Source organism: Gorilla gorilla, chromosome 8 (assembly GCF_029281585.2).
Source record: "Gorilla gorilla gorilla isolate KB3781 chromosome 8, NHGRI_mGorGor1-v2.1_pri, whole genome shotgun sequence".
NCBI classification, from domain to species: domain Eukaryota; kingdom Metazoa; phylum Chordata; class Mammalia; order Primates; family Hominidae; genus Gorilla; species Gorilla gorilla.
The window spans coordinates 10117559-10130566 of NC_073232.2; the positions used below are offsets into that span (position 1 = coordinate 10117559).

A 13008-nucleotide genomic window follows, 5' to 3' on the forward strand; every position below is an offset into this window, starting at 1 on the left:
GGTCAATGTGGTCTATGGAGGGGCCACATCCTCAGGACAGAGATGGGTGAATGTGGTCTAGGGAGGGGCCACGTCCTCAGGACAGAGATGGGTGAATGTGGTCTAGGGAGGGGCCACGTCATCAGGACAGAGATGGGTGTGGTCTAGGGAGGGGCCACATCCTCAGGACAGAGATGGGTGAATGTGGTCTAGGGAGGGGCCACGTCCTCAGGACAGAGATGGGTCAATGTGGTCTATGGAGGGGCCACGTCCTCAGGACAGAGATGGGTCAATGTGGTCTAGGGAGGGGCCACGTCCTCAGGACAGAGATGGGTGTATGTGGTCTATGGAAGGACCACGTCCTCAGGACAGAGATGGGTGAACGTGGTCTATGGAGGGGCCACGTCCTCAGGACAGAGATGGGTGAACGTGGTCTATGGAGGGGCCACGTCCTCAGGACAGAGATGGGTGTATGTGGTCTATGGAGGGACCACGTCCTCAGGACAGAGATGGGTGTATGTGGTCTATGGAGGGACCACGTCCTCAGGACAGAGATGGGTGTATGTGGTCTATGGAGGGGCCACGTCCTCAGGGCAGAGATGGGTGAATGTGGTCTAGGGAGGGGCCACGTCCTCAGGACAGAGATGGGTCAATGTGGTCTATGGAGGGGCCACATCCTCAGGACAGAGATGGGTGAATGTGGTCTAGGGAGGGGCCACGTCCTCAGGACAGAGATGGGTGAATGTGGTCTATGGAGGGGCCACATCCTCAGGACAGAGATGGGTGAATGTGGTCTATGGAGGGGCCATGTCCTCAGGACAGAGATGGGTGAATGTGGTCTAGGGAGGGGCCACATCCTCAGGACAGAGATGGGTGAATGTGGTCTATGGAGGGGCCACATCCTCAAGACAGAGATGGGTGAATGTGGTCTATGGAGGGGCCATGTCCTCAGGACAGAGATGGGTCAATGTGGTCTATGGAGGGGCCACATCCTCAGGACAGAGATGGGTGAATGTGGTCTAGGGAGGGGCCACGTCCTCAGGACAGAGATGGGTGAATGTGGTCTAGGGAGGGGCCACGTCATCAGGACAGAGATGGGTGTGGTCTAGGGAGGGGCCACATCCTCAGGACAGAGATGGGTGAATGTGGTCTAGGGAGGGGCCACGTCATCAGGACAGAGATGGGTGTGGTCTATGGAGGGGCCACGTCCTCAGGACAGAGATGGGTGAATGTGGTCTAGGGAGGGGCCATGTCCTCAGGACAGAGCTGTGTGCTCGTGGTCCTCTCCCTACCACTCTACTCCAGCCTCCTGACTCCACACAGCTTCCCCTTCCCATCACTGCATACCAAGCCCACTCCTTGACCGAGCCAAATGTTCCATCCATGAAGATTTGTGAGGTCATTTCCTTCAGTGTGTGGGGCACATTCTCCTGTGGTCCTGAGCTCTGAGCAGTGGGAACATGCAGAGGTTCTCAGCCACCTCAGTTTAGGGTTTCGTCAAGCAATGTGTAATCCTCACAGGCCAGCAGATGGAGGCCAACTGCTCTGGGGTCCTCTGTATTTGTGCTCATGATTTTCCTCGGTCTCCTCCCGGCTTCATCTCTGTTGATGAAAGGCTTTCTTTTGGGAAAGCTGGCCCTTTAAGGGCAGTGGCTTTCTGAAACCCTCCAGGGAGAGTGCATTTCCGTCATCAAGTTTAACCCAACTAATGGAACTGGATTTAATAGATTCAAAGCAGGCCGGGCGCGGTGGCTCATGCCTCTAATCCCAGCACTTTGGGAGGCTGAGGCAGGTGGATCATGAGGTCAGGAGATTGAGACCATCCTGGCTTACACGGTGAAACCCCGTCTCTACTAAAAATACAAAAGATTAGCTGGGTGTGGTGGTGGCGCCTGTAGTCTCAGCTACTCGGGAGGCTGAGGCAGGAGAATGGTGTGAACCTGGGAGGCGGAGCTTGCAGTGAGCCAAGATCGCACCACTGCACTCCAGCCTGGGCGACAGAGCGAGACTCTGTCTCAAAAAAAAAAAAAATAGATTCAAAGCAGACGAAGACGTGTCAGTCACAGAGTGGTGTGTCAATCGCAGAGCGGTGTGTCAATCACAGAGCATAAGGACCACTGCTGTGGCCACTTTGTCCTTCAACCCCACGCACACCTATCAGATTTTGAGAATCAGAGTGGATGGTGGTTACTTCCTTTGGGAACATGCACTTAGCTGAAACCTCTCACTAAGATGATTTATCATCAACTTCAGGTTTCATGCTTTAAAAAAATTCTCAACAAGAAAGAAAAATGACATAGGAGACGAGGCTGTCTGGGGTGAGGGCAGGCGTGAAGAAAGACTGGGCAGATGTGTGAAGCCATTATGTTTGGAGGGGTTACCAAGAGGCAGACCCCCCCACTGGCAAGAATGAGGGCCTTTTTGGGTAGGAGGGGCTTCTCTGTGAGTGACAGCAAAGACCAACCCCAGGAGCCACTTCTGGGCCACTAAGAGATGAGGCTGGAGACCTTTCTGTCCCTGGGCCATTCAACCATCCCTCCCAACACTCTGATTCTCCACGCTCAGTGACTCTGGCCAGGGACCACTGACCCACCTTTCAACTCTGATGCCTTTGAGGTTCATCTTGAACCCTCTTTACACCTGCAGGTCTTCTTCATTCTCTGCCCATAACCCTGACCCCTTGTTTTGCTGTCTATGGGGTAATTTATCATAAGGCCCAAGAAATGAGATGCTCTTTAGGGCGCTGACACCCCACCTGGAGGAATGGCCCCCACCTGTGAATGAGGGGGAGGCATCAGAATCTTCTGGGGTGTTTTCAGAGCCCCCCCCACCTCCGCCTCTGCCCCCACCTGAGACCCCCCCACACCCTTCCTTGAGTGGAGAATCACTGTGGTTAATGTGAAACACACACACACAAAAAGAAAAAATGCGGGCACCCACGGCCTGGCCTGAAGGGAGGTAGGGTGGGACTGGAGACGCGGGGTGGATGGGAGCAACACCTCCAAACAAGACGTCTTATCCTGGCCCCTCCGGCTGCAGCGTTGGAGCCCCATACTCAGCATGGGTGTAATTCTAGTCTATTTCCTGGTTGACAGTGAGAAATCAAAGTCCCTTCAGCCAGTGCATGGATGTCCCTTTCTGGGCCTGCTGTGCCCGCAGTTAGGTCCCTGGAAAGCAGCAAGATGTGTCACGGGGAAAACACTCTACTGGATTCTGGGGTGCTCAGTCCACGCAGACTGACGTGGAGCTGCGGCGCAAGCCCCCGAGACGTTTAGGAATCCCTTACACCCCAGTTCCCACCCGGCTTAGTATTCTACATGAAATTACCAGCCACACCCGTGCTCCGTGTGTTATGGCAAAGCTACAGCAAATCTGGGAGAGGACTCCGAACATCTCAGATTTCATAACCCTTCAACCCCTCAAGCCTCCCTCAGCAGCCCTGGGAAGTAGGAGGCTAAGGCTGTGTTCACACACTGGTGAGAAAACTGAGGCGCAGAGTCACGCACGCAGTGATGAATTCATTTTATGCAGTTAATGAGAAGCGGGCTCAAGGCTTGAAGGGAGCTCTTTTCACGTCCGGCCCTGTGCTATTATAATGAGTTCATTTACAGTAAATCTGTAAGGCTAATGTCGGGCTAGTACCTGCTGCTCAGGCAGAGGCCACTAGTTGATGTAACTATTATAAAAAGGAAAAGGGTTGGTTTGTTTAAATGTGTTTTGAGACGGAGTCTCACCCTGTTACCAGGCTGGAGTGCAGTGGCCTGATCTCAGCTCACTGCAACCTCCGCCTCCCAGTTTCAAGCAATTCCCCTGCCTCAGCTTCCCGAGTAGCTGGGATTACAGGCATGCGCCACCATGCCGGGCTAATTTTTTGTATTTTAGTATAGATGGGGTTTCACCGTGTTGGCCAGGCTGGTCTCGATCTCCTGACCTTGTGATCCGCCGGCCTCTGCCTCCCAAAGTGCTGGGATTCCAGGCGTGAGCCACCGCACCTGGCCAGGAAAAGGTTTTAGAGTTGATTGTGTCCCTTCTTTGGGGTGGGTGGACATATTATATAGTCTTGAGACCCCCAGAACTTTGCTTGATGAAAAAGGCCCAACAACCCAGGAAAGAACAATTTTACTGAATATTTTTATTCACTTAACAGAAACATTCACTTATTAGATATCACTGAAGTGCAATTTATAGAACTTAGAGGCAAATTAACATATGTAAATTCATATTTTAAGGTTTTGGATTTTTTTTTACAAATATTACAAATGTACATCCATTGATACAATATTGCCATTCAATCATGCTTTTTATGTACATACCTTCAATTAGAATTACTATGTGTTAAGTTCATTTTGCTTACAAAATGCTGAAAACTAATGGGGCACACTGGGAGAGATTTTTTTTTTACCGATGCATAAACTGCAGAGAGATAGAAATCTAGGGCCTGCGTGAAAAGAGGCACTGGGACCCAGGTGATCTCACCTTGGTGTTTAGGGGATGCTCATCCCTCCAACCTTGGCTTTAGGATGATGAGTTGGGAAATAAAGTGTTCCTCTCACCAGGGTTTGATCTGTCTACGGTTCCCGCGGGAGTGATATTGTTTGGTGTGAATCTCTAGAGGCCAGCGCGGTGGCTCATGCCTGTAATCCCAGCACTCTGGGAGGCCGGGGTGGGCAGACCACTTGACGCCAGGAGTTCGAGACTAGCCTGGGCAACATGGTGAGACCCCATCTCTACCAAAAATACAAAAATTAGCCAATCTCATAAGCCGGTCTCAAAAAAGTAAATAGATCTCTAGAGATGTGGCCACCAGCGTTCCTTCTGGTGGGAGGTCAGAACATGTGGACACATTCAGGAGAGTCCAAAAATGACTGCAGCGACTCCCTGTGCACAAGGCATCAGCAGGGCTTTCCCAGCCCCAGCATGAACGTGCTGCGTCAGGAACCCAGCGGGGCTCCCTCAGCCCCAGCACGAACCTGCTGCATCAGGAACCCAGCGGGGCTCCCCCAGCCCCAGCATGAACCTGTTGTGTAGGAACCCAGCAGGGCGCTCTCAGCCCTGGCATGAACCTGCTGCGTGGATCCCTCGTTGGGGGGATGGTGTCTGAGACCTCCTCCTGGGTGGGGGCCATAGCAGCAGAACAAAGGAGCCAGGAGTTTTGGGACAAGGACTAACAAGACAGCAAGAAAGGGAAGAGGCGGGGAGGAGAGAAAGGGTTGAGAAGGGAAGTGAAGAGGCTGAGGGGAGAGTGAGCGGAGGAGGGTGGTGCCGGCTGCCTCTCAGGCTTCCCAGGAACAGCCTGAGAAGGAAGCTCTCTGTCTTCACCACATCTCTGGTCAGTCCCTGTGGCCTCTGCTCCTGCCTCCTCACTTCCCCACCATCCTTCCTTCACTTTCTCAGATTCAGAATTTGTGGGAGAAGTTTGATGGGCCACCAGCAGCCCAGTGTTTCCAGGAACAGCCCTGCTCCTGCAGTGGCGAGGAACCCAGACAGCAGCAAGGCCTACACCGTGTCCTTCAGCCGCCCGCCTAGCCCCACACGGTGGCAAAATACCAAAAGACCCTAAAATACCAGCGAGGCGGGGGCTGGTCTGTCCCTGCTAAGAGCTGCCTGGGGTTGCTACGGCCTCTCCTGCAACACAGGGCTTCCAAATTTCCACCTCCAACCGCGAGCTCTGCAAAAACCGCAGGCGAGGACAGGCTTTGGAGGTGTGTGGGATGGCGGCTCCCTGACGTGGACTAGGGGACTCTGCAGCCTCCCTTCAGGGCCGCGGAAAGCCCACAGAGCCTCACCGGGTTCTGTCGGGTGTTACGAGAGGTGGCTGCAGCGATCCAACGGCAGTACGTAAAAAGAAAGGCTCTCAGCTTCCCTTTGGTCTCCGTTAGAAAGTGATACTTATTGTATTTTGGGCTAATTAGTCAGATTATTTTATTAGAATGGCTTCTTAAAAAAGGGCATATAAGTTTCCCTAAATTAAAAATGTCTATGTATGTCTCAAATGTCTTTGTTTTAAACAATATACTATAGACACATCTTGAAATTTATCATCTAAAAATAGGATTTCATCAAAATACTCTAACTATTCTGGGCATTGATATCCTCTGTATTTACTGTTTATGGCTCTCTAGACGTGATAAACATTATATCCAAAAAGAAGCATGTGACTTTGTTGATAAGAAAAGCTCCCTGTGAAAACAAAATGAGATGGAGAAATATGATCTGTGTGTTTCTTTGAAAAGGAACCCAGCTTGATGTTTCCGAGGAACAGGACTCATCACAAAGTCAGCATGGTGTGATAGATATATACAGATGTAAAGAGAATCGCAGGAATGGAAAGGAAACAATAGCTATCGACCCGCACATCCTTTCCTCAGCAAAAACAAAACCCACAGAAACCCTAACTCCATCTCTTGACATCACAGACGGCTGCAAAACCGGGGCTGGAGGTGGACAGCAGAGGCTGCCTGGCCGCGCAGCCGTTCCCTGCGCTCCGTCCTGCAAAAAGGCCAGAAACCACCAGACACTAACTTTTTGACTAAGAACCAGGCCGGGAACTACATTGCTGATCTTCCCGATGGGAAAGCGGTGTGTGTTTTGGAAGCAGATAAAGGTAGTGTTGGTTTTATGAGGACTTTTGTAGGGGCCTAAGCAGGCATGAATACAGACTATAGAAAATCTGAAGCAAGGGCATGAATACAGACCACAGAAAATCTGAAGCAAGGGGCTTGGCGGTGTCAGGTGGTGGGAAATGCAGGGAAGCCGGGCGGTGATTTCAAGGTGGACTTGGAGGGGCGGGCCTGACTTCATCAGCCCCCCTTGTGTTGTGCCCAGCGTATTTTCAGGGTGACAGAAAGTGACCCGTCCCCTACTTGTGTCTTGCCCCCTCACTTGGAGGGGAATGGGTGGCCACTCTTAAGACCAATTCAGTGGTCAAAACTGCAGGGCAGACCTGGCCTGAAAGTGGTGCTGGGATGTTCTGACCTGGACCCGAGGGTGAAATCTTCAGACTTCAACACCAGCCCTTCCATCTCTGCAGAGGTGTCACAGCCCCTCCAGGCACATCCAGGGCTGTGGGAATCCTGGGACCTGGGTCTTCCAGGCACACCTGGGGCTGTGGGAATCCTGGGACCCAGCTCTTCCAGGCACACCTGGGGCTGTGGGAATCCTGGGACCCGGGTCTTCCAGGCACACCTGGGGCTGTGGGAATCCTGGGACCTGGCCCCTTCAGGCACTCCTGGCACTGTGGAATCCTAGGACCTGGCCCTTGCCGGTTGGGTCAGGCCCTGCCAGTTGGGAGCAGCCTGCGTGTGGCGTGATCTGGTGTGGCGTGCCTCCTGCATGTTGGGTCACCCTTGACTGCCTCGACTACCTTCTCCTTTCACTACCCATGGCCTGGGACCCTCCTTTCCTTACGTGAGGTCCCCTCTGCAGCCCACATCCCCTCTGACAGATCCCTCCACGGAAAAGCTCCGGCACCTCAACCTCACTCTGGCTGCATTGGAAACTCTTCTCTCGCTATCAGCCTTCTCTGAAGAGCTTTAATCTTTCCTTCCATGGAGTCTCCTGTGGACTTAATAAGCGAATCCATACACTTGTACTAATGGGTAGCATGGAATTAATGTGTGGCTTTCTCCAGATGTGGATGTTGATATTTCAGTAAAGTCTGAGTTGTTTCTGGAAGGTCAATGCCTGAGACAAAACCAATCCCAACCCTCCAGCTGTGGCTTCATGATGCTGGCCACTGGGTGGCCGAGCGCTTTCCAAGTCCTGTGAATCAGACCCTGCGTCTTCCCTGTGACAGTGAAGTCTGCTTGCAACATAGGCCCCCTCGCTGCAGAAACAGCGTGATTTGGAGCCCACTGGGACAAAGCATCATATGCTTCTCTAGCCAACATCTCAGATGAAGGTGATTTGAGGCCTGGGTGGGAGACTTCAGCCAGGAGCTGGCCGTGCTCCCACGCATTCAGGGGAGCGCTCACTTCTGACGGCTGCGAATGTCTGAGCCACCCATAGCCTCTCGACTCTAAGTTCTCTAAGCTTCATCCTAGTGATGTCAAGTTACCAGAACTTAATAGAAACTGGTCGTTTGAGCTTAGCTTTTGCACTGAATTAAGATTTCATTTATTTTTGTGATTTTTATAAAAGATTAATGTGAATCCTTTATTTGAAAAAATGTTCTCGTATCTTTTGAAACTTTATCTGAAAGAAGTTGTCTACTCCAGTACCTGTTTTCTTTTCTAAAAGAACTTGAGTGATAAATTTGGCCTGATTTTAAATCCCAGGAAAAGTTTCTTTTTCCATACTAATATCTCTACTTATTATTATCTTGTAACAAATAGCTACAACTCAGCTTCATTTCTGCCTTCTCATTATGATAACTGTAATTTATAGCACTTGACTATGTACAGCACGATGTTATTCTTGCACTTTCTGGGGTGGTCAGCTGGGATTCTTTCCAGGAAGCCCACACCCCAGATGTGGACACCACCATGCTTTGCCGTCTGCCGTCACTGTCATGAATTTCAGAGATGGATTTTTTAAGTTGGAGAAATGAGAGACTGGCTATCTAGCATGATGAATGTTAGAAATGAGTTCTCGGAGGTGAGATGACAGCAGCTCGAGGTACATGGATTACGTAAAGATACTTGGAAAAGAGCCTGACCCCGTATGAATACAGCGCCTCGGCTCTCAGGGATGACGCTGTGGGCTAAAGCCCCCATGTCCTGTCTCCACTGTGAGCTGAAGGTCTCTGGTGTTGGAAGCCTGCTCGGAGGGTCACAGAATCCTGCCTCTTACATTTTTTGACAGCTGAACTTTTTTGGGGTCTTGTCCTGCAAGGTGTTGATTGGAGAATCTGAAAGAGTAGAGAGCTGGTAGCCTCTCAAGCTGAAGGTAAAGGTTGTTTTGATTTTATTTTGTGCTTGCTTTCTAATGAAAATTTAGTTAAAAAATCAGAATTTGATCAAAGACTTGGTCTCCTTATTACCTGGTAGGGAGGTTATAGGGTGGTAGCTAACCCTTACACAACCCAAACCTCAGTGGCTCTCAGTATCGGCCACCATAAACCAAACACCATGACGGACTGAACAGGCATGGGCCGGGTGTTTCCAGGCTCCCCACATCTGCAGCACGCGTGGGCCGGGTGTTTCCATACTCCCCACATCTACAGCACGCGTGGGCCGGGTGTTTCCAGGCTCCCCGCACCTGCAGCACGCGTGGGCCGGGTGTTTCCAGACTCCCCACATCTACAGCACGCGTGGGCCGGGTGTTTCCAGGCTCCCCGCATCTGCAGCATGCGTGGGCCGGGTGTTTCCGGGCTCCCGGCATCTGCAGCACGCGTGGGCCGGGTGTTTCCGGGCTCCCCGCATCTGCAGCACACGTGGGCCGGGTGTTTCCAGACTCCCCACATCTGCAGCACGCGTGGGCCGGGTGTTTCCGGGCTCCCCGCATCTGCAGCACACGTGGGCCGGGTGTTTCCGTGTTCCCCACATCTGCAGCACACGTGGGCTGGGTGTTCCCAGGCTCCCCACATCACAGGTCTTAACTCTGCCTCACAGGAGTTTTGGAAACTTCCTTCACTTTGTGGGAATGGCTTTCGTTTCTCTGGTTCTATTTTAGGTGTTCGGTAATGTCGTACATCTTAAATCTTTTTTGAAAGGAGGTGCAGTATAAAAACCTAAATGAATAGTGAAAATAATAGAGCATTCTTATTGGTTTCTCTGGGGCTGGGGTGGGCATGGCTTTTCTCTTCACTTGTGGCTTATCTTCATGTGCCCCCTCAAGCTAGTGAGACCCCAACATCACCAAGAGGTGCACGCAGGGGTGGGGTGCAGGGACGGGGCCTGAGGCTCACTCCTGCCTGGTGTCGTGTCGGTGCCTCCTTCCAAGGCTGCAGCTAAAACCCCTTTGCCTGAATGGAGCCCCTCCCTCAGACTCCACAGGAAGAGTCGGCGCTAACTCAACAGTGCGTGTGCCCTTGGGTGTGGGGGACAGGGTTCTGGGGCCAGCGATCTGGAAAGAGGCACGTTCTGAATTTGTGTCGTTGCTCGTCCAAACATTGCACACTCGCGTGTTTCTGGAACACCAAAGTAAAATGAATGCAGGGAACCGGCCGACCCGCCACGTTGCCCCCCAGACACGGTCCCATCCCTCCAACGTCCCGCTCAGCTCCAGCAGCCAGGAGCCCGCAGCCTAGAGAGTCAGTAGAAACTGCTGCTGCTCCGGTGGTTTCCTCACCCAGGTGCCCAGGCCAGCCTTCTGAAAGGCCTTGAACAGCTGCTGTTTCACAGACTGGTAGGTGTGCGCCCCCAGCTTGGCCTCACAGTACATGGAGGGCGTGTCTCTGGGGCTGGGTGTCCGTGTGCTCAGCTGCGGACAAGAAGGAGAAAGAGCCAATCAGACACCAGCAGAAAAGGAGCTTCTGCTAGGTGAGTTTTACATGCCAGGCATCAGCTCCTGGCCTTGGCCTTCTGCCTTTCTTTCTCCCACTATTACAGAGAGCAACTGTGACCAGGTCCTCTGGCAATTCCACAGGAAAGCTAGTCATCAAGGAAACCCGCTTCATCTGAGGTGTGAATGATGAATGAGCCGATAAACTTGACTGCTATTAAAAGTATGAACACTGTGCAGGGGCTCCAGGCAGGGTTGGGGACAGAGGGGGACAGTGGGAGCTAAAACAGCATCACAGTGGGCAGGGAGCAGGCTGGTGAGAGTCATGTTGTCGGCTGAGCAGGAGGATGATGGAGCTGGGGCGTTTCCTCTGTTAGCTTTCTGAGGTGTGCCAGGCAAAGCTTTGCAGCAACACAAGACAGGGATCAAATGCAGCTCTGATACCCCCACCACGGGGCAGGGAGGCCAGGAGGGAAGAGGATGGGGCCATGGGAGAGCTCCAAATCCCACAGCGGGTCTTCCAGGGAGGCACTCACCGGGGGGTCACCTCGAGCATGTGCAAGAGGAGAGGGCCCTTTTGCTCAGCAGGACAGCATCGATGCTTCCCTGACCTTCCAAGTCTCCAGGAGAAGGGAGACCTGGGCAGTGCCCTTAAGTGGACAGGACAGAGGCTGAGAGCTGCAGGATGCTGGGCGTCTCGGCCAAGCTCAGAGCTAATATGTGCAATTCTGACTGTACTCTAAGTTGGCTAAAATGTTTATTTTTGGCATTAGTATGCCTGCCCTGCTCTACCAGTTGACAAATCAACACTATTATTCCTGCTTAGATTAAAAAGTATGGAAAAATGAGAGAGGCATTTTTTATGTGTTGGCTGGTTTTTCTGTTATTTGTTGTTTTTGGTTACAGTCTATGCTTTGGAAATGCATACAGATACAGATTTTGATTTAAAATCCAGAAATATTGCTGTTATCCCTACTTGTGAAGGAGAAACTTGCTCCTAATTGTGGATGTCGTGGAAATGCTTGGGCTTTGGGGTTGGGGAGAAATTCGAATTCTGAAATTCATTACCTGTGAAATTTTGGGGAAATTACACAATTTTTCTGAGTGTCGGTTTCCTAATATCTAAACTGGGAATAGTATCGACTTCAAAAGTCCCCAGGAGCTGCTCCTGGGACACCCCGAACAAAGCAGGTGGTACCGTGCCGGCTATGTCAGGGGTTCAGCAATGAGCTCCTTTCCTGCTTCTGCAGCTCCAGCCTGGTCTGGGGGCGGTGCCTGGGGTAGCAGGGTCTCAAGCCTACAGGGGAAACGCTGCTGGCCTGGGCAGCTGGGAAAAGGACACGTGATGGGCGCTGTGTCGTGCATCTCCCTCCCTGCAGACCAAGTGTTGGCCTCTCCCGAGAGCTTGCTCAGGGCTGGAGCCAGGGTCTGGCTGGGTCCAGTTTCCCTCCAAGGATGGGTGCGACCTACCCTGCCATACAGCCGCGCCCACCGTGCAGACAGCACATGCTTGCAGAGCCGGGACGGGCCCCCACAGCTCCTCCGCCCAGTGGTGGCGTTGATAATCTCCAGGTCCGCGCTGCCCACGACCCAGTTCATGCTGAAGGGGGGCGACTTCCCCGGCTGGCGCGCCTCGGCGTCACTCACGCCTGTCGGGGAGATGGGGAAAGGCGGGCGTTAATATTCCTGGCCTCACACGGGGCTCCCCCAAGGGCAGCTGTGGGGAAACGGAGCCTGTGTGAGTGGGAATGGTCCTCCCTTTTCATCCTCAGGACTGGCCAGTTCACGTGTCACCTGCAGGGTGGAGGCTGCAAATTGGGCAGGACCGTGGTGGCCGCCTCGGGTCCACGGCATCGCTGCACCTGCGTCAACCTTCTAATCGAAGATTTTAATAGTCTGGTGATAATATAGCTCCGTCCAGATTCCCCCCCCTCTGTAAATATTTGTTGAGTGAATGAATGAACAGAGCCACGTGGAAGTGATCTGAGAGTGTGTTTATCAGGCACCTCTGCAGGCCCCGCTCTGCTGGAGGCAAAACACCGGGGCTAGTAAGCAACAGGCAGCTCCCTGGCTCCCTCGGGTTTACAGTTTAGCTGATGAGAAAAACAAAACAAAACAAAACAATAAAAACCAGGCAGAAATGAGTGTAGGATCAATTGATCCGCAATGTGATCCCGAAACCACACTGGCTACAGAGTGTTTGAGACTCAGTGCACAGCGGAAATGTGGGGCCTTTTGTTCGAAAGTTACGAAGAATTTCAAGACGACAGTGGGGCATTAAACCAAGCACGGGTTCGTCTAAGCTCAGGTGCCTGTGTGAGCTGCAGGGCTGCACGCCCACGATGCTGATCCTGTCCAGAGAGAGCTGGCATCTTCAGGGAAGCCCTCGTTTCAAAAGTGTTGCCTCTTGTGTGCTTGGACTTTTAACCCGGACCACACAGTCCTTGCAGCCCAGCTCACAGTGCAGAAGGGTGGATGAGGAGGTCTCCACTCTGGGGTGGCAGCTGCTTTGCAGCTGGGCGTGGTGCACTTTCTGGCTTCTAACTGTGGCCCCAGCCCTGACTCCTTGAGGTACTCCTGTGCTGATTGGGGCTTCTGGACATGCTGCCATGAATGTCTGGAAACTCCAGGGGGCACCTGCCAAGA

General features: G+C 52.4%; 1 protein-coding gene across 2 annotated transcripts in view; it reads right to left on the bottom strand.

The window, feature by feature from the left end:
* Nucleotides 1–4093: 4093 nt before the first annotated feature.
* The window catches only part of ADARB2 (adenosine deaminase RNA specific B2 (inactive)), a 547987-nt gene continuing 539072 nt past the window's right edge, over nucleotides 4094–13008 (bottom strand). For both annotated transcript variants that reach the window (XM_055353754.2, XM_004048984.5), the window contains 2 exons: nucleotides 11833–12011; nucleotides 4094–10341 (listed from right to left, as the gene is read on the bottom strand). In XM_055353754.2, coding sequence (XP_055209729.2) covers nucleotides 10165–10341; nucleotides 11833–12011 — 356 coding nt within the window. In that variant the 3' untranslated portion in view covers nucleotides 4094–10164. The remainder of the gene's footprint in view (nucleotides 10342–11832; nucleotides 12012–13008) is intronic.